This window comes from Leguminivora glycinivorella, chromosome 26, assembly GCF_023078275.1.
Source record: "Leguminivora glycinivorella isolate SPB_JAAS2020 chromosome 26, LegGlyc_1.1, whole genome shotgun sequence".
In the NCBI taxonomy this organism is placed as follows: Eukaryota; Metazoa; Arthropoda; class Insecta; order Lepidoptera; family Tortricidae; genus Leguminivora; species Leguminivora glycinivorella.
Window position 1 is genome coordinate 4,933,402 of NC_062996.1, and position 19,047 is coordinate 4,952,448.

Below are 19,047 nucleotides of genomic sequence, written 5' to 3' on the forward strand. Positions count from 1 at the left end.
TTGCCTCGTGAGGAAATTGCCGCGCGTGGCTGCTTGGTCTGCATAGACGTGACCCAGTCAACTTGCCTCGAACGAGGCACGTCTACACCGAGTTGCCTCGCGGGGAAAAATCATAGCGAGGCGACTTGTTCTGTGTCTCATCTACTGCTTGGTTGTAAAAGTTACCGTTGTGAAACACGGGTCACACTTATGAAGTTATGATAGACTATGAATTGTAATCCTGTCCATCTGGAGAATACTGTGAAATACCTAATTTTACGAAACTTTGACCCCTCTAAATATTTGAGAAGTATACGTAATGAAAAAAGTAAGAGTTTATCGATCGTGACTGTCTCTTAATCAATAGTTATTTTATTATATTTAGTGACAGCATGTAGGATCAAGTTTTTATGTTATTAGTTATAATAAACGGAAATTGTATAATGAAAGAGCAAACTATATTTCTTGTCTGTTTTTTTAGGAAGGAATGAACCTAAGCCAGAAGAAGTAGGTAAAGTACATAATATTTTCATGCAACTTACAAGTCTACTTGTTCATTACAGAAACATTCGGGAAGACTAAGAGACTTGCAAGAAAAAAAAAACACAAACGGATCACTAAACTTTTGGGAATACTAATAACACAGACAAAGGAATGGACTAATAACCCAAAAATTTCATTTAGGTATATTTATAGTAGATCCTGTCAATTTCTGCTGATTATCTTAGCATTCATAGTAAATGTATTTTTTGTTTTGAGGTCCTCAGGTAGGTATACTATTTTATTCTCAATAAAACCTCAAATGTTAAAATTTTGGAAAAAGCAGTAAATTTTCGGGCTCCGTCACCAACCAAAGCGTAAAAAACAGCGAAATAGTTAAATGCATTTATTTACATACATTTGTAAACCGGTTAGAAACAAGCCTTAAATTTATAGTATTAAACTCTTAAAATGCAAAATTATACAACTGGTAATAAGTTAACAGTTAAAATATCATCCGATTATGTAGTCTATAGGTACAAGAAATATCTCCTAATACTTAAATTAAAAATATAAATATTCTAAATGAAAACAATTTTTGTAACACCAATACAGTCTAGCGAACCAATTTACCTCCTAAATATTGCCACATTGCAATAGAAAATAGCCGGGTCCACACAGAGCGAGGCACGTGGCGAAGCAATGTGGTCGCGAGGCAAACCTCAAATAGACGTGCCTAGGTCGAGACAGGTTGTTCGGCGCAAAATGCACGTACTGCCTCGGTCGAGGCACGTCTACCGCGCGAGGAAATTGCCTCGCGTGGACGCGGCTATTACTATTCTTCATTGTTACAAAATAATGATTGGATTTTATCGAATTGATTGATTGGTTTTTACATTATGATAAGATCTCAAATCAAAGTTGATCCTTAGCCAAAAATGATATTTGAATAAAAATTTTTAAGTAGTTTTATAGCACCCAGATTTATTTTATTTTATTACAATCTGAGGAAAACAAATGCGTTTGGTAGCATTTCAAGCTACTTATGTAGATACACAATAGTATGTAAAAATGGAAGATTAATGTGGACATAATTTATTTGTTTTGTTTTAGCCAAATGGAGTTATTAACCATTTTTTTTATAAACATCATGATGCTGTATTGTATACGTTGCTTAACATTAACGTTTAACAATGATTCGTCATAACCATAATGGAATGTATTAGGTAACAATTTAGAAATACCAGTTCTAATTCTATACTATAACACCTCCGTGTTAATAATTTACTATAAACTAGCTTATTTTAATGTAAAATATCTCCAACGTGAATAAAACTCGTAAACAACGAACAAGGCTTTGGATTCAGGCACATCGAATAAATTATTTCTACGCAGTCTAAAGGCCCATTTGCACGATGCGAGCACGCATGTTAGTTTCATTACATTGGGCTATTTGATTAGTGAGCTGAATTGTAAGAAATCTCAACAGTCCGTAACAGGGATGTAACGGAGTTCTGCTTCTGCTTCCGTTACTGCGGAACTTCCGTTTTGTTTTACACATCCGCTTCTGTTCCGGTTCTGTTATTTTTCAAACGGAAGTTATAACGGATGTCGGAACCTAGCGCGACGGTGGGACATGAGCGGCGTACATCAAAGACCAACAGGTCTATACCTATCATTCGCTCATCTCTCCGCTTGCCACGTGCTGCGATACTAAACATTAATCGCTTCATTCCATTGCGCGCCAATATTTGTCCTGTCCACCTAGTTAGTAGCGAGTGAACAACTATTCAGTGGTGCAGGGCTTATCTACGATCCCCTTAGAAGCTCCCCTTAGATTTGTTTATTAAATACAGTTTACTCATTTTACAATCACTCCATTTAATTTAAAAATATAATTGTGTGCTAACAATTACACATATAATTTTTACTGGTTAGTTTTGGATTGTATTATACTACCTACGAGTAAGTTTTCTTTTCGTTTCTAAAACCTTTTACGGCATAATAAAGGTTTAAAAGGATTCTTTTGTGATTTTTAGTGATTACCTAAACAACAAACAATCTTAAAGTTCAAGGTGATTTAAATTTTTGGATTGTAATGAATGATATACTTAAGATAAAATATCAGGTTACTTTTCTTTTCGTTTTTAAAACCTAAGTGGGCCTAAAGGCTGATTACAGGCTGAACAGTAAACACCTAAAAGTTCTAGGTAATTTAATTAGTTTTGGTTTATGTTATACCTATGTGGTATTTTTTCATTTCGTTTTTAACATCTATAACTTCCGCTTCTGGTTCCGGTTCCGCTTCTGCTTCCGTTAAACTAAATTCAAAACTTCCGCTTCCGCTTCCGGTTCCGTTAAAACCACATCCGTTACATCCCTGGTCCGTAATGTTAACTAAAATCAACTGCGAGATCGCGCGCCGCCTAAATGAGCCTCAAATGTCAGCGGCCAATCGTGAGATAAGCCCAATCGTAAGGTTCCCGTGTAGTTTTATTTTTGACGAGACGAACCAACGGTTGTTAGGCCCCCCACATCTAGCGTCACACGAGCGTAGCGTCGGGCCAGCTGTATGAAAAAAGACGACGCGTCGACGTTGCTTCCACGTCGCGCCGACGCGGCGTCAGGCTTTGCCATACAGTTAGCCCGACGATACGCTACGCTCTCGAGACGTTAGATGTCCCGGGAACCCTTCAACCAATAAATACCATGCCTAAAAAGTTGTTTAGAAATAAGAGCCCTTCGTCAACACAAATGAGACAACGATTTTCACATTTCACGATATGCCTAAATTTTACGATTTGACGGATATTACGATCGGTCGCAGACATAAATAAAATAGCTAGAAAACTACATACAATCTTATATTGAAGCCCTCAAAATATCGACTGATATTGATAATACAAAAGCAGTTATTGATTGCAGAACACTAGAGTATTACCATCTTGTACATTTCTAAATTACTTTGGGGCAAGATGAAAGGTTTGAAGGGCAAAGAAAAGTCTTGGTAATGAATAGCCGAGTCTACACAAAGGCACGTCGCGAGGCAATGTGCTCGCCCGGCAAAAGTCCAATGTAGACTTGCCTCGTCCGAGGCAATTGCCTCGAGACGTGCCTCGCTTTGTGTGGACCCAGCTATTGCGTAAAAAACAATTTCAGGCTTTAAAAGTTTAAATCACAAAAGGATCCTTGCTTCACTAGCTAATGAACTTTAAACTTACAGTCTACAGACTAGCAAGTTTAAAGTTTTGTTTTAACAATAAACCATTTGACTTGTCTTAAATGATCCTTAAAGCATATGAACCCTATTGTGGTTTAAGGCCATGTTTTCTGACTTAGCCCTCACACAAATCTTTCTACCGTACCCCAACGCAGCTCTATTTTATATTGTTGCCAGCCGCTTAGATATCAACTTTTAGTAAATATTCGTTTACTTTATAAGTAAAATTTGTCAAAAATTCATTTGTCATGTAAACAACGCTGTACAGTCAACCAATTGGAACCCTAGGCCAGTACACAACCATGTCAAAATGACAAGAGATTTCTTACAATCTGATTTATAACGTCACTATGACATAGTTCCACAGTAGCCTAGGGTTCAAATTGATTGACTGTGCCACGCTGCACGGAGAAATAGTGTTTGTAGTGGTGGTAATGTCAAAGAGTGCAATCGTTGATCGATGGGTCCCAGCTCCATCCCTGCTCTCAGCAACGGGCCCAAAACTGTATAGCTCTACGGCCATATCTTCTAAAAGCTAACCATACATGAACGGATTTGTCCTGAGGATCTGCCTGGCGAACCCATGAGTGGCGAGAAATAAACACAGATTTGTCCACCGGGTAGCTTGTCCACTGACCGTGCTAAAAACCAAACAAAGAGGATCGCGTATTATAGAGAGTTACTGTCAAAGTAAAATGTGTAATCACAGTGCATAGGCTGCCATCTCTAGACACAGGCTTTTAAACGTCAGATTTGACGATTTGGCCCATATTCTTAGCTTGATATGTGTTAAAATGTCAAATATGAATATTAGCACCATCTAGTCGAGGTGTAACGCCATCTAGGCCACGGTACCTTTCTCTATAGCTTTGAGGTACGTTTTTTTCTTTGACTTTATCCGTCTATACGGAGTTACATATATGTATCTTTAAAACCAACGGATAGGATGTGTATACGTCAGGCACTGTCAGGCAAATCCGATGGACAAGTCCGTACCTGTATGATGAAATTCGAAGCATGAGTTTAAACATGAGTCTTTGATTACAATATAATATTCTATTATAGCGAAGTGTTGAAATTTTCATCTAAATGGCAGGCAACATACACTAGTAATCTATGTGCCTAAACATACTGCACTAGGAATGTTACATTATCAATTATAATTAATCTATTCCTAAGAATTAATTTAAAGTATAAATTAATAGATTAATTGCATTTTGTTTAAGAACACGTTCAGGAAGCGAAGCGTTTTATACAATTTTAATTTGGCAAGGCGAAGGAAGATCGTGTTAATACTAAATGGCATTAGCTGACTATAATTTTTCATGTGAAACTTTAATTCTAATTCGACTTCCAACGGACAGCGTTAAACGTGTAACGCTCAGTGTTGCCAACTCGAGTTTTGAAATACTGATGTGCCGACCGAAACTTTCCAAAATTCTGAAATTTACATACAGGAAAACTATTGAAGGCCAGGGAGGCAATTAGTGGATGGAAACTTTCCATTTCTTAAATTTAAATTCCCTTTATTTTTCGTGAAAGCTTCGTGAATTTTTCAAGAAATTTAGTTTTTTTGAGAAGTTTCCGCAACTTGCACATCACTAGAAATACCCCTTCCTATTCACATTACGAAGTTTCACTTCTTTCGCACGGAGGTACTCCACGCACTATTATTATAAATTTAAGTTAACCCTTTGAACGTCTTGGCTATCGTTCGCAGCGCATCATTTTGAACTTTGTCGGAATACACGAAGATATTGGGACTGTCGCCGTGTTTTAGGCGTTCAAAGGGTTAATATGAATAAATCTAGCGTTGCATTAAACGGTCATCATATCATTATTAGATATTTTAAATTGGAAGAGTTCGTTCAAGATATTTAATATTGTTTACAATAAATTGTATGGCATCAGTATATTTGAACACAGTCATATTATCAGGGCAGATATTATAAACCCCAATTCATCGTAATATTTGTTGGGATGCACTAAATATTGCGCTCTAAATATTATAAATTAATTTGTTAGAGCAACGTTAGATTTTATTTTAAAATCAATGATACTAATCTAGATACGAATAATATACTAATGTAGCAAAAACAGCACTATTTATCACCCAAATCTTATTTTTCTCCACACGAATTCTTTTCTACTCAAAATAGGAATGTATTCATACATTTGAACATAAGGCACTATAAGCATGCTGCCTGGCAAGATTTAATAACTAGGCTAGGCTTATTAATACTTCCACTTTCGCGTCCAAGAACCCGACTGGTGGGTACTCGTGAACTGCTCAGATGCCGGAGAACCCGTTGGGCGGGTTCTCGCTATACAAACAGGCCGTTATAGATTACGACCGGTTTCTGAGGTATTGCGACCTTTTTTTGTCTGGTAGTGAATATGTTAAGACCTAGTTGTAAAAAGTAGCATTTACTGTTAAAACTTTTACAGAATCTAATGAAGTCCGTCTAAGACGTTACGTCTGGCCCCGTTGCCGAATGGCACAAACGCTCACGGAACGAAACGCTCGTAGATATCTATCTCTATCGCTCTTGCGTATTGGCGCAACAGAGCCAGACTACCTTTCGCGGCGTTGCGTTTTCGTTTCGCTTCGTAGAGATGCCATTCGGCTACGGCGCCTGATATAAATTATACTAGGCGACGCCAGTTGCCACTATAGTTACATGGATATGACAATAGTTACGGATTTTTTTTTATTAACTTTTATGGTCTCCCATTTATCCTTATTGCATCGATTCCACGCCAACAAACCAAGTCTAACTAGACTTGACATTACTTCAACCTGATATTTCAAAGTTTACGCCGTAGTATCCGGCGGTCCCTCATTCTTCAACGTCTTCAGATTGACAGTGGACAACTGACTGACTGGCACACTGGCCGAATCGCTGTAAGTATTCGAGCCCCGCACTGGTCCCCATCTACTAAAGTGCTTAGTCAACACCCCGTCGTAATCCACATCGCTGTCTTGCGATGAACAGGTGGCTACAGTGCTTGTGCTTTTCACTGTGTCGTATTTATTGTCTATAGATGGGAGGTCTATCATGACAGCTTCTAGCGCTCTGTCCTGTTTTAAACTCTGTTGGGAAATGCTGCGTTTCATACCAGTTTCTTCAGTTAATTTAAAGAGTTGCTCAGACATGCTTTGTCTGTTTAGTTTTTTATTAAAATTGACGGGGCTTTTTTGTCTTATGACAGGTTTATTGACGGCCGCTTTCCGTTCCAACTTTTTATCGCTGCTTTTTGGTTCGAAGAAGTCGTTCCCATACGCCATTATTGGGTCGCGCCTCTCGTCAGGGCCAGAGAATACGGAGAAGCCTGATATTTTCTCTGAGACTAGCTTCAAGTTGGATGTTGATCCGTACCGTTGTTCTTTGGATAGTTTGCCACGTTTGGTGGTGTTATTAGCGCTGGTGGCGGCAGATTTGGTGGCTCTGTGGTTGAGGGGGCTGATGCTTCTGCGTCGAGTTGAGTTGGGGGTGGCGATGAGGTTGAGGCTGGTTCTCGAGCGGCTGAGTGAGCCTATGAAGGTGTTCCGCTGGTGGTAGGCGGTTAGGACATGTTGTAGGACGTTCTTGGGCCAGGGCGCGTCGAGATAGAGCGCGCGGTCGGGGATGGGGCGGCCGTACTTGGCCTCGTGGTCGTCAAGCTGCTTGGCGAAGGTGTGAATGAGCGCCTGGGGAAAGGGCCGGTTTAGTGTGGGCGGCGGGGGACGGCACACACATAGCCTGCGGATGTGGTTTGGAACGTGTATCGCGGAGGGATAACTGACTATCAGGATTTGAAACTAATACGTGTGACATTGATTATGCAAACAAAGAAAATTGCTCCAAATGGTTTCTACGCAGCAATGTACATACTTTACCAGATAATCTTTAAGGAAATCAAATAATTTCTTCATGGGGGAAATCTGAAGTTTATTTACGGGATTCAAGCTCGTGGGCTCATTATGGTGCTCCCACACTGGCTATTTTAAATGTTATATGACACGGTGTGACAGGGCATAATGTCAATTCCATCGCGCTGTCCCTGTCACACCGTTTTACATAACATTTATAACAGCCAATGTGGGAACATCATTACACAACTTACGTTCTCATGTCAGTTTGTTTGTCTGTTATCGAAAAATCATATAAACCAATTAATACGCGTTCCAAAACCACGTGGACACAATAAATGGACAAAATACAACCTGAAACGTACACAACATTTTTCACCTACAGTTCCTGTATTTGTTACCCCTGTCTGTACAGTCACGGCATAAATAAGTGATGATTTTTGCACCTTGTCGTATTCACGTCTTGTTTGAAATATCATACGAAATTGTCAAACGATTAAAAGCGACAAGGTACAGAAATCATCACTGTATTGGACCCTGTAACCTATGAATAGATTTCTCCTGTGTTTTGGACCCGGCCACCGATTAGTGAAGCTACAGCATGCCACGACCATGCCCCGTGTTACATGCTCCAAACATGCCAGGTATATACATCGAGTACAGTCAACGTCAATAGTTCGTTTTGTACCTGATTATCCACACAGAGCGAGGCACGGGACTACCTCTACATTCCTAATGACGTTTGTTCGAAAATCACTTGGCCTAACTCATTTGGCCGAATTATGAAATGCCTAACGCTCTTTTGGCCTAACGATCATTTGGCATAATTTAAATTTTGCCCCAAAAATGACATTACCCAGAACCGATTCGCTGTTAGAAAGGTAGGTTCAGGTTAGGTTAGAACCGTGACCTGACACAAATCCGAATCGCTTCTAAAAAAGTGGGTTTTAACGGCGTTAGGCGAAACAATATTAGGACATTTAAATTAGGCCAAATGATCATTATGCCAAAAAATATTAGGCGATCTAAAAATCGAAGAAAAAACTTTAGGAATCTAGATATACATCCGCACGTCGAGGCAATGAGCTCGCGCGGCAAAAGTCCTCAGCAGACGTGCCTCGGCAGAGGCGGGTTGCTCGGCCGAGCAACGCGCGCTCTGCCTAGGCGAGGCTCGTCTACATAGCACATTTACAATGAGGAAATTGCCTCACGACTCGACACCACACCTCGCTCTGTGTGGACCCGGCTATTTGATACATGAGTAGAAAAGTATCTGTAGCGCGTCAATATGACAAAATAATTAAGTTAATTTATAATCTGAAGCGAGTTCTCGCACAATCTAATTTTTAGATAGGGCTATTTGATTTGCCGGTTATGTATAATTAAAAAGTGTTAAACTAATAACATTAATATTGATTTTGACTGTACATGCATGCATTCATCGCGCAGATTTAACACATAATAAAATGGATGGATGGTATTTTTAGTGTTGTTTTAACCGATTATGATGAGGGAAATACTTGAAATTTTCTAGTTACGAAAAAAAAACATTTCAGTAGGTACACTCTATCACAGTACCATAACAAATTCCTTTGTTATTTATTCCTATTTACTATCTTTAGTATTGTCAAAGAGGATCGAGTATTAAAGAGCGTTACTGTCAAAGCAAAATGTGTAATCACAGTGCATAGACTGCCATCTCTCCACACAGGCTTAAAACTTTTGAACCTCAGTTTTGACAATTTGGCCCATATTCTGAGCTTGATATGTTTTAAAATGTCAAATTTTAATATTAGCGCCATCTAGCTGAGCCTACCCCAAAGGTGTAACGCCATCTAGGTCACCACTGCTTTATCTATATGGTACTGAGGTACGTTTTTTTCTTAGACTTTATCCGTCTAGATGGAGTTATATAGGTCTTTGGTATTGTTCAGTACTAATTGTGCAACATTAAAGTTAAGAAGTAAATCATAAATTAACAACACTGACATCATTCAAATGTTTTCGGAAAGTAGTAATTAGGTTGTGTACAGTCTCGCAAAACAAAGTAGAAATTAAAAAGTGGTAACATCGTAGTGTCGAAATTCAATATGAAATATTTATTTATTTTCCAAGTATTACAATGAGCATATGAACGTCAGCACATAAAGCTACGCCGGCTCTAACCCTACGCCTCAGCCTCGAGAAGATTTCAGTCCCCTCTCAGTTGGAGGGGGGTATCCATTATGGGACCGGCAAGAAACTCGGCGGTTGTCGTCTCTTTCAGGCACTGGTCCCACCGCGAGCTAGTAAGCTACGAGCTATCGGCTATAAAAATGAACAAAAGATGATCACCCCCGCGTAAATAAAAGAGACACGGCGATGTTTATAGTTACTCGCCCCGCGGTGAGCTATCAATATCGCAGTGTCTCTTTTATTTGCACGGGAGTGCTTATCTTTTGTTCGTTTTTATAGCCCATAGTTCATAGTTTACTAGCTCGCGGTGGGACCAGTGCCTCAAATCAATGTGTCAGAAAACGAGTCGGCACTATGATGTTAATACTTACTTAGGTACTTCACTGGCTCAGAGACCCAAAAAGGATCTTGGCCTCCGACACAAGAGATCGCCACTCTGCCCTATCCTGCGCCACTTCACGCCAGTTGGGTACACCGAGTGCGGACAGGTCTTTCAGGGCTTCCTCGCACCAGCGATATCTGGGACGCCCACGCGGACGTTTTCCACCCGGGTGTCCCAGATTTGCTCTTCTCACACCACGATCCTCTGCCATCCTTTCCAAGTGGCCGAGCCAGCGACTCGTGTGGCTTTGACCGACACTATGATGTTACCACTTTTTAATTTGTACTCTTTTATTTGCCAAGCGATATCACCCTATATGGCCAATTTATTAACCAGACAGGCTGTGCCATTTAATCATGGTTATAAATATTCAAATTATTTTTTAAAACATATCTGAAATAGATCTGAATCGCATGGCTCAAGTACTTGGAGCGTTTAGTTTGTCACAGGGCCGTGTCGTAGAGCTGCGTTGGTGACCAACAAAATGGTCCCGTCGGTCGATCGGTCCACTATTTCGCGGTCGAATTGTTCTTTCTGTTTTTTGTACTTGTGTATATCTGTAGTTATCAGGAATAAATAGCTGATTGATTGTAAGAAAGACCATCCATCCAAAGGGACAGTACTCTAAACCTGAACATAAGCGACATGACTCACCATCTTGCGGTCGCCGAGCGTGGCGCGCCACTCCTTCAGCTCGTGCGAGTATCGCTCCTCGACGGCCTTCATCTTGTTGCTCTCGTGGTTCATGAGCGCCTTGCGCTTCTCGTTCTGATACTGTTCGAGTTCGCGGAGTAACGCCTGATGAGAAAATGCAATTATTAATAAGATCATACGATGTAACACGAGTACTTAAACATGGCACGACTTGCGTTCTCGCTTACTTTAATAGAGGTAACTCATGTATTTCTAGCACAAAAAAGACGTTTAAGAACAATGTGTGGGGTACTTCCGTGGGATTCATGTAAACCCTTATTTGAAAAATGTATATACTCTTGAACACTGACCTCTCCAGCAGCCTTGAGCTCTTCCCTCGCTTTAGCGTGTTTAGTGGCCAACCTCTGCTGCTCGGCGCGATACCGCCGCTTCTCGTTCTCTTGGAACTAAAATAAAATACATTCAGTTAACATATTGATTGCTGATAGCACCAATTCTAGTAGAATGAATAAAGTATGTAACGTATCCTGGTCGCGGCACCAAAACGTCCCTTCTCAAGACAGATTTTAATTTCAGTTACATCGATTTTGCTTGTTAAAATCCATACTAATATTATAAATGAGAAAGTGTGCGCGTCAGTTTGTTTGTCCGTCTTTCACGACAAAACGGAGCGACGAATTGACCGATATCCCATACATTTGAGCGGCCATCTTTGATTTTTGCCTTTGAAGTTCTACCTACATCTGATATCGGATCGGATAATGTGAAAACGCATTTAAACGCTAAAGTACCTTCTTGAGCCGCTCTCGTTCGTCCTCGTGATGCGCGCCGATGCGTAGCGACTCTCGGAACATCATCTCGCGCGCTCGCATCTCGCCGCGAATGCGTTTGGGCAGCGAGCGTTTTTCAACTGCTTGGCCTTTGGCGAGTTCTTCCTCTTTACGGGTGTTTTTCCTGGGGAATGAAAGAAAATAGTCATTTTCAAAGAAACTGCTATTTTAAAACAAAATGGTTTTGGTTTTTGGTTTCTTTCTGCAATCACTCGACATTTTAATTATAAAATGTGTCCGTGGCCGGTAAACGACCCATTTTAACGCTATCATAAGGGCAAGATGTGCTTGTTATCTATATAAGAGTAATCTGTCAAAATTCCTTTATGGCAAGTGACAAATTAGGCCATTTTAGCGGCCGCAAACACAAATGTTTCTTAAAAAGTTTGCATGTTTAAAACTTTTAAAAGCGTCTACGGGCTTATAATATAGGACGCCCAGGGCCGCGCAAAGTTGACAACAGGAAGTAAGAAAGCGGACCCCCTGAGCGGAAAGCCTGTCAAAGGTCGGGATAATGCCACAGTATAATAAAGAGTACTATCGTACAGCATAGCCACTCACGCTCCTCGCTGAAAGTGCAGCCCACCCGCTCTCGGTTACCGCCTGTCAAAAACGCGACCAGTCGACCTTTCATATTTCACTCATAGGAGCATGGTACGCGTTCACCTACACGAGCTTAGACTGTGTGTGTAGGAACGCGCCTCTTTCACTTTGATCATCATTTTCCGAGGTGTGCTAACACTAAGAAGAAAAAGTACCTCTTAATCTGCTCCAATTCTTTATCATGTCGGACTAGCATCTGGTGCCTCCGTAGCAGGAACTCCTCCTTCAACTGTCGCTTGGCCAGCTGGTGTCGCTCGTGGATCTGCTTCTCTTCCAACTCCCAGAGGGCGGCTTCGCGGGTTCGCATTATCTGAACAAAAAAAAATAGATGAGTTAGAAGATTATTATGGATATTAATAAGAAGCGTGCATAAACTGTGGAGGGCAGCCAAAATCAAGCTTTTCATGTAGTCCAAAAGATTAGTGCCAACTTTTCAGGCAATGTTTATACGGAACGTGTGTTGGCGTAAACCGTTACAAGTTAGCAAATTCTAGACTTGGCTCACGTTCCCAAAAAAAATGAAAGAGGCTCATGAAAATAGTTTCTAAGACACTATTTATTTTGGCACAACTGCCACGAGCCAAAGAGTAATATGTCTCGCCAACTGTCAAGCATTAGACCTTATTGTGTGGAAATAAGGTTCACTTCAAAGTCAAACCTGTTACTATTTGTACGGCGGTTCTTCGATGCCAGACCGGTCGTTAATACCTGTTTCGATCGCTGGCCTGTCATGTTTCGTAGTATTTACACTATACACACCTGCAGTCAGGTGCTGCAGCGCTGTTGTATCGGTTAGTACGCGTCTACACAGCGGTCCTTCGATATTAAATCAGACAGTCCGTCAATACCTCGATCCCACCCTGTTATATAAAGTCATGTACACACGGTATACCCTTGGATCGACTCGTTCGTTTTTCGTCACGTTCCTAAATTTGTCCGATTCTGCTTTCGTCAGCCATTCTTCATTCGTCAACTTAGTCTGCAGTCATTATCGTCTTTGACCATAATGAGTTGTTGGCTTTTTTCTTATTTCGACTCAATCGTTTTTCGTCTAAGTTGGTACCAACCTAAGAATACGAAAAACACAAAAAACATAGATTTAACAGCGAACATGCCGAAAGAAGATTATGACGAGTACAGAACGAAACGAATTAAGATAAAGATGAACAACGAAATTGACCGTAGTTGAGAAAGACCATCGATGATCGTGACGAATAAAGAATGGCTGACGAAAGCAGAATCGGACAAATTTAGGAACGTGACGAAAAATGAACGTGTCGACCCAAGAGTATACCGTACACACCTGCTGACTCTGCTGCAGGTACTGCGTGTCATTAAGCGCCTGCCGTTCACAGCGATGTCTGTACGCTTCCTTATCTTTGGATATAATCCAGACCGGTCGTCTATATCTCGATCCCAGCCCTGGGGGGTTACCATGACGTGCTAAAGCCGTTCAGTTTAGGTTGAGAGAGAGGGACGGAGCTATGTAACTGCTATAGCTGTGTCCCTTTCTCTCAACCTAAACTGAACGTCTTTAGTGCGTCACGGTAACCTACCTGTTATACAAAGTAGTGTACACACCTGCTGTCTCTGCCGCAGGCACTGCATGTCATTGAGCGCCTGTCGTTCACAACGATGTCTGTACGCTTCCTTATCTTTGGATACCAATCCAGACTGGTCGTCTATATCTCGATCTTAGTCCCGTTATATAAAGTAGTGTACACACCTGCTGCCTCTGCTGCAGGTACTGCGTGTCGGTGAGCGCCTGCCGCTCGCGGTGGTGCTCGTGCATGCGGCGCAGGAGCGCGTCGCCGGCCTCCGCGAGCGACGCCACGAACGAGCGCTCGCGCTCCGCGTGCTCGGCGTCGAGCCGCGCTCGCCGCTGTCTGTACGCCTCCTTGCGGCGGTCTTTTGATACCAGCTCCACTTCCTGAGGACAAGGGATTAAAGATTATAAACACGAAGCATTCAAATGAACCTCTAGCTCAGAAACTAAGGGGCAGCTCTCTGGCGCGAACGCAAACAAATGCGAGCTGCCTCGGTACACAATAGTTAATATAACTTAATTTTTTGTACTCAACACAGCATCCAAAATTCCAGCCAACAGACGGGCAGCCGACGTTCACGAGAGTTCACTACGCACATATGTTTATCTCATCCGAGACGCAACGACCGTCTATCTACATACCAAAGTATCAACTAGATAAGCTAAGCTCAAATAGTTTTCTTATCTGTTTGAGTAGCCTCAGCTCCTGTTTGAGCTGGTCCCTGAAGTGCCTGAGGACTCACTCGTGTTCGGCCCTCAGTCGTTTAGCCGCTTGTCTCAGTTCTGCTTCTAATTGTTGCTCGCCTCGCTCGCTTGCTCTCAAAAGCATCACTACTTACTTATTCTCCTTTAGAAAGTCTTTCCTACCTGCTTAAACAGCCTCAGCTCTTGTTTGGGCTGGTCCCTGAAGTGCCTAAGGTCTCTCTCGTGTTCGGCCCTCAGTCGTTTAGCCGCATGTCTCAGTTCTGCTTCTAATTGTTGCTCGCCTCGCTCGCTTTCTCTCAAAAGCATCACTACTTACTTATTCTCCTTTAGAAAGTCTTTCTTACCTGTTTAAGCAGCCTCAGCTCCTGTTTAAGCTGATCCCGGAAATGCCTAAGGTCTCTCTCGTGTTCGGCCCTTAGTCGTTTAGCCGCTTGTCTCAGTTCTGCTTCTAGTTGTTGTTCAGCCCGCTCGGCGGCGGCGCGCTGCGCTCGCGCGAGCGTTTCTAGATCCGTTTCGTGCGCTCGCGCTAGTGATGCTAGTTCCGCTTCGAATCTGGAATAAAAATCAACTATTTTAATACTGTTGATTTCACAAATCAAAAACTTCCTTTATCATAACCTTGTGACTTAAACACAACTGCCAGAGTTGTGGTCGTGTTTGCCGCTCCCGTATTGGTTTACACGGCCACGAAAAACGTTGTTGCCTCACCTGACACTGCTTGAATAGTCTGTTAGAGACTTGAAGGCCGATGATGATGATGTGACTTAAAAACATTGTTCGAGCGGATTTGTATGTTCCTTTACGCACGCACTACATCTTAAAGGCCGGCAACGCACCTCCAACACTTCTGGTGATTCGGGTGTCCATGGGTGGCAGTGATCGCTTACCATCGGGTGACCTTTCTGCTCGTTTGCCTTCTATCCCATAAAAAAAACTACATACGATCTCTATCATCCGACTTCTTTCCGTCATTCTTTGGATCTAGTGCGTAACCAACCATTCAATTAGTTCTATGACTACGACGGATCTTAATGTGGGATGTAAATATAAACACATGATCGCGATCAAAAAATAGATTTCTTTCAATGGCTTCCAGGCCCCTGTTTCAAAAAGGCTACAATTGTCAGTGACATATGTAGAGCGACAATTGTCGATGACAGGTGACAAATTACAATTTTATAAAATATTTTCTATAGAATTGCTTACAAACATGACAGGCATTTTGCTACAATTGTATGTATTACAATTATGTTGTGAAACAATTATTATTATTTCTAGGCGACATATTTGTAGAATTGTCGGTGAATCTCGACAGGAGGATTAAGATGTGTCGAATTGTGTGACAATTGTAGTAATTTGTGGTTGACATAATACGCGTTGTTCAAAATGGCTCCCCATGCGAGTAGTATAGTGACACTATTAGTGGTAGTGACAGTAATTCCTACCTATATACTTAGGATTTCGTACTTAGTTAGGAGTTCCTGTTACTTCGCCGTTGATATAAGTTTCAATAATGCTACGTAAATATGAAATTAAATTTGTAGCAAACTACGGATATCTCAATTTATTTTTATCATTGTACCATCGGCAGCAATGTTAGTACCTTATTACAAGGGCATAAAGCCTACCGATGATTAGTTAAAGAGTGTTGCTGTTAGTAAACGCTATTGGCCCCTTCGTAACATTATTAGTACTTAGGTATATTTTTGAGATTTCTCTGCGTTATATGTATTATTATACTAAATTGTGTTTTTAACTTATGTATCATAAAAAATACTACATACCTATGTACCTAAATAGCTATCATTAATATTATTTTATACAAATACCCTCAAATTAATTTAAGCGTTTTTAAATGAACGAGTTCCCTTGGTATTTAGGTACACCGAATTCCAAATTCAAATATTTTTAGTTTAGTTAAGCATTTTAACTATTAGTTTAGAATAGTTTTAATTTGTTTTATTTGTTCCTAGCAACGCAAACAGTAACTGAAAATGATTTCTCGCATATAAAATTGAAAATAAATTATAAGTGGAGAATATTACTTATATCTTGAGCTTAATTGCTACTAAATTACTTATAGACAATATGTGAACCGAGTATTACTTCACGGAGACCGCAGCCCGGGCCAATTTGGTGCGGCGCTGCATAGCCGAGCCACGATGACGTCTGTCAAATCGTGAAAATGTTTATTTATATTTTGTGAAAAATTGCAAATACTGTACAAAATACCGATTTTCATCAAACATTTCTTAGCTAAGTGGTTCTCCTGTCTTCTCCAGCGTATGTTAAATAACAATGCAACCCATAAAATAGTGCCATCAGTAAAAGTGTATGTCTGAAACTCTGAAATCGTGCTTCAAGTCGTGACTATTCCCTATTGTTTTATACCTAATACCTACCTTTCTAGTATTACCTTGTTTTATACATAATTTTAGTTAATTTAGCTTATTTTTTATTATTATTTTGTAACCTTACGTTTGAAATAATTTGTTGTTTTTCTTAGATAGGTAGACCTTTAAGAAGTAATGTTATGTCCTCTCAACCCTGCCCTAACCGCCCGGAGTTACTGTGTTGCCCCGTTTGCAACGATAATAAACAATACAAAGGTCGGCGGGGGCTCGCGATACATACTGCTGCTAAGCATGGCACCCGTATGGCTGTCGACCCCCCGCTGCCCAGCGCCTCTCAACCTGCGCCGTCATCCCCCGCCCGGGGCAACACTGCTTCTTCTACACCACTGAGAGCTGAAATACCTCTAGCGGATAGGTTAGGGTTACTTAAATCTAAAAGTCCAGTTATAAAGAGAATACCCCGTGGTGCACGTTTCTGTGTTGCACGCTGTCTCGCGGAGTGCGTAGCCAAGGTTGTTACTGAAAATTCTACTCAGGCATGGGAGCGTTTTCTGACCTTACCCTATATAGCCCTGCACGCAGATAAATCTAACAAAGCCTCACTTACATCCCAAATAAAAAATAATGTTTCATTTATTTCTGATTCCACAGCTAGCTTCCCAACTCATCGAAATTATACCCGAATGCCTCACAATTCACCCAGTAATAGAATAACATTGATTGAGAATAAATTTTCGGAAGGGGATATAAGTGGAGCTGCTCGTCTTTTATTCTCACACGACGATTTGGCTACGCACTCTCCTGATACCTACGCCGCCTTGATGGAAAAACACCCCGCCCCTGCCGCCTCCTCCACGCTGCCAGTTCCTCCCGGCTCTGACAACTCTACCATCCATGTGTGTGAGGACGCAGTGATGCAAGCGATATCATCATTTCCTAACGGGTCTGCTGGCGGAATCGATGGATTATCTCCACAGCACTTAAAAGACCTGACTACGAAGTCTCTGGGTGAAGCGAGATCTGATCTCTTAAAACAACTCACAGGATTAATAAACCTTATGTTATCTGGACGCGTACACCCGGAGATTGTTCCGTTGCTATATGGTGCCAATCTCGTAGCCCTGGCAAAGAAAGATGGTGGGATTCGCCCAATCGCCGTAGGTTGCACCATAAGAAGACTGGCCTCAAAGCTCTGCTGCAGAAGGATAAAAAAGCAACTGACAACCGCCTTTAAACCTCAGCAGCTGGGCTTTGGGATCAAGGGCGGCTGCGAGGCAGCAGTGCACGCTGCACGCACGTTTTTGGATCGTTCGGATTTTGAGGTATTTGTTAAATTAGACGTCAAAAACGCTTTCAATTCGGTCGACCGCGGGGCTCTGTTAACAGAAGTTAAAAAAGAATTGCCTGCACTTTTTAATTACCTATGGCAATGCTACGGAGCCCCTTCAAAATTATTCTTTGGAGAAAAAACTATTTCATCGAGCATGGGTTGTCAGCAAGGAGATCCGCTTGGGCCCGCCATTTTCAGCCTAGTCATTCATCCCATCATCACAAAATTAAATTCAAAATTTAACCTCTGGTATTTAGATGACGGTTCCCTTGGAGGCGATGCTATAACCGTTCTTCAGGATATCCAATACATCATTAATCACTTTTCTAAAATCGGCCTTTCCTTAAACTTTACCAAATGTGAGATTTTCATTCCAGATCACCTTCCACACGAAAAAAAAATCGATATTTTAACAAAATTCAATGCGGTACTGCCAAATATTTCTGTCCACTCTAAATCATCCCTCACCCTTTTAGGCTCCCCAATTTTCGATGAATCGGTCACTCCAGTAGTCAATTGCAAACTTAATTTATTCGATTGTACATCTGATCTTCTGTTTAAAATTAATCCCCATATTGCGCTTTTCATCATCCGTTTCTGTCTTTTCACCCCAAAATTTATGTATTTACTCCGTAGTTGTCAAATGTGGAAATTCCCATCAATCCTTTCTTCCATTGACTCCTCCCTTCAGGTCACTTTATCAAAAATTTTGAACATTCATTTTGAAAACAGATCATGGGCCCAAGCGGTTCTTCCTATAAGATTTGGGGGACTGGGTGTTCGCACATCGACTAGTGTGGCTCTACCTGCTTTTCTGTCCTCTGCTTACGGTTCGCTTTCTCTCGTCGGCATTATCTTAAACCGTTCCACGATGCTTGACGATGAGATGGCGAACCTGAGGGAGGCCAGAGAGGCTTGGCGTGAGTCATGTCCGAG

General features: G+C 41.3%; 1 protein-coding gene across 1 annotated transcript in view; it reads right to left on the reverse strand.

The window, feature by feature from the left end:
* Positions 1-3,229: 3,229 nt before the first annotated feature.
* LOC125240113 overlaps positions 3,230-19,047 on the reverse strand; it is a 99,090-nt gene continuing 83,272 nt past the window's right edge. The window contains 7 exon segments of the mRNA XM_048147959.1: positions 3,230-7,370; positions 10,744-10,887; positions 11,094-11,189; positions 11,535-11,697; positions 12,332-12,486; positions 13,903-14,106; positions 14,772-14,979. Coding sequence (XP_048003916.1) covers positions 6,495-7,370; positions 10,744-10,887; positions 11,094-11,189; positions 11,535-11,697; positions 12,332-12,486; positions 13,903-14,106; positions 14,772-14,979 — 1,846 coding nt within the window. The 3' untranslated portion in view covers positions 3,230-6,494.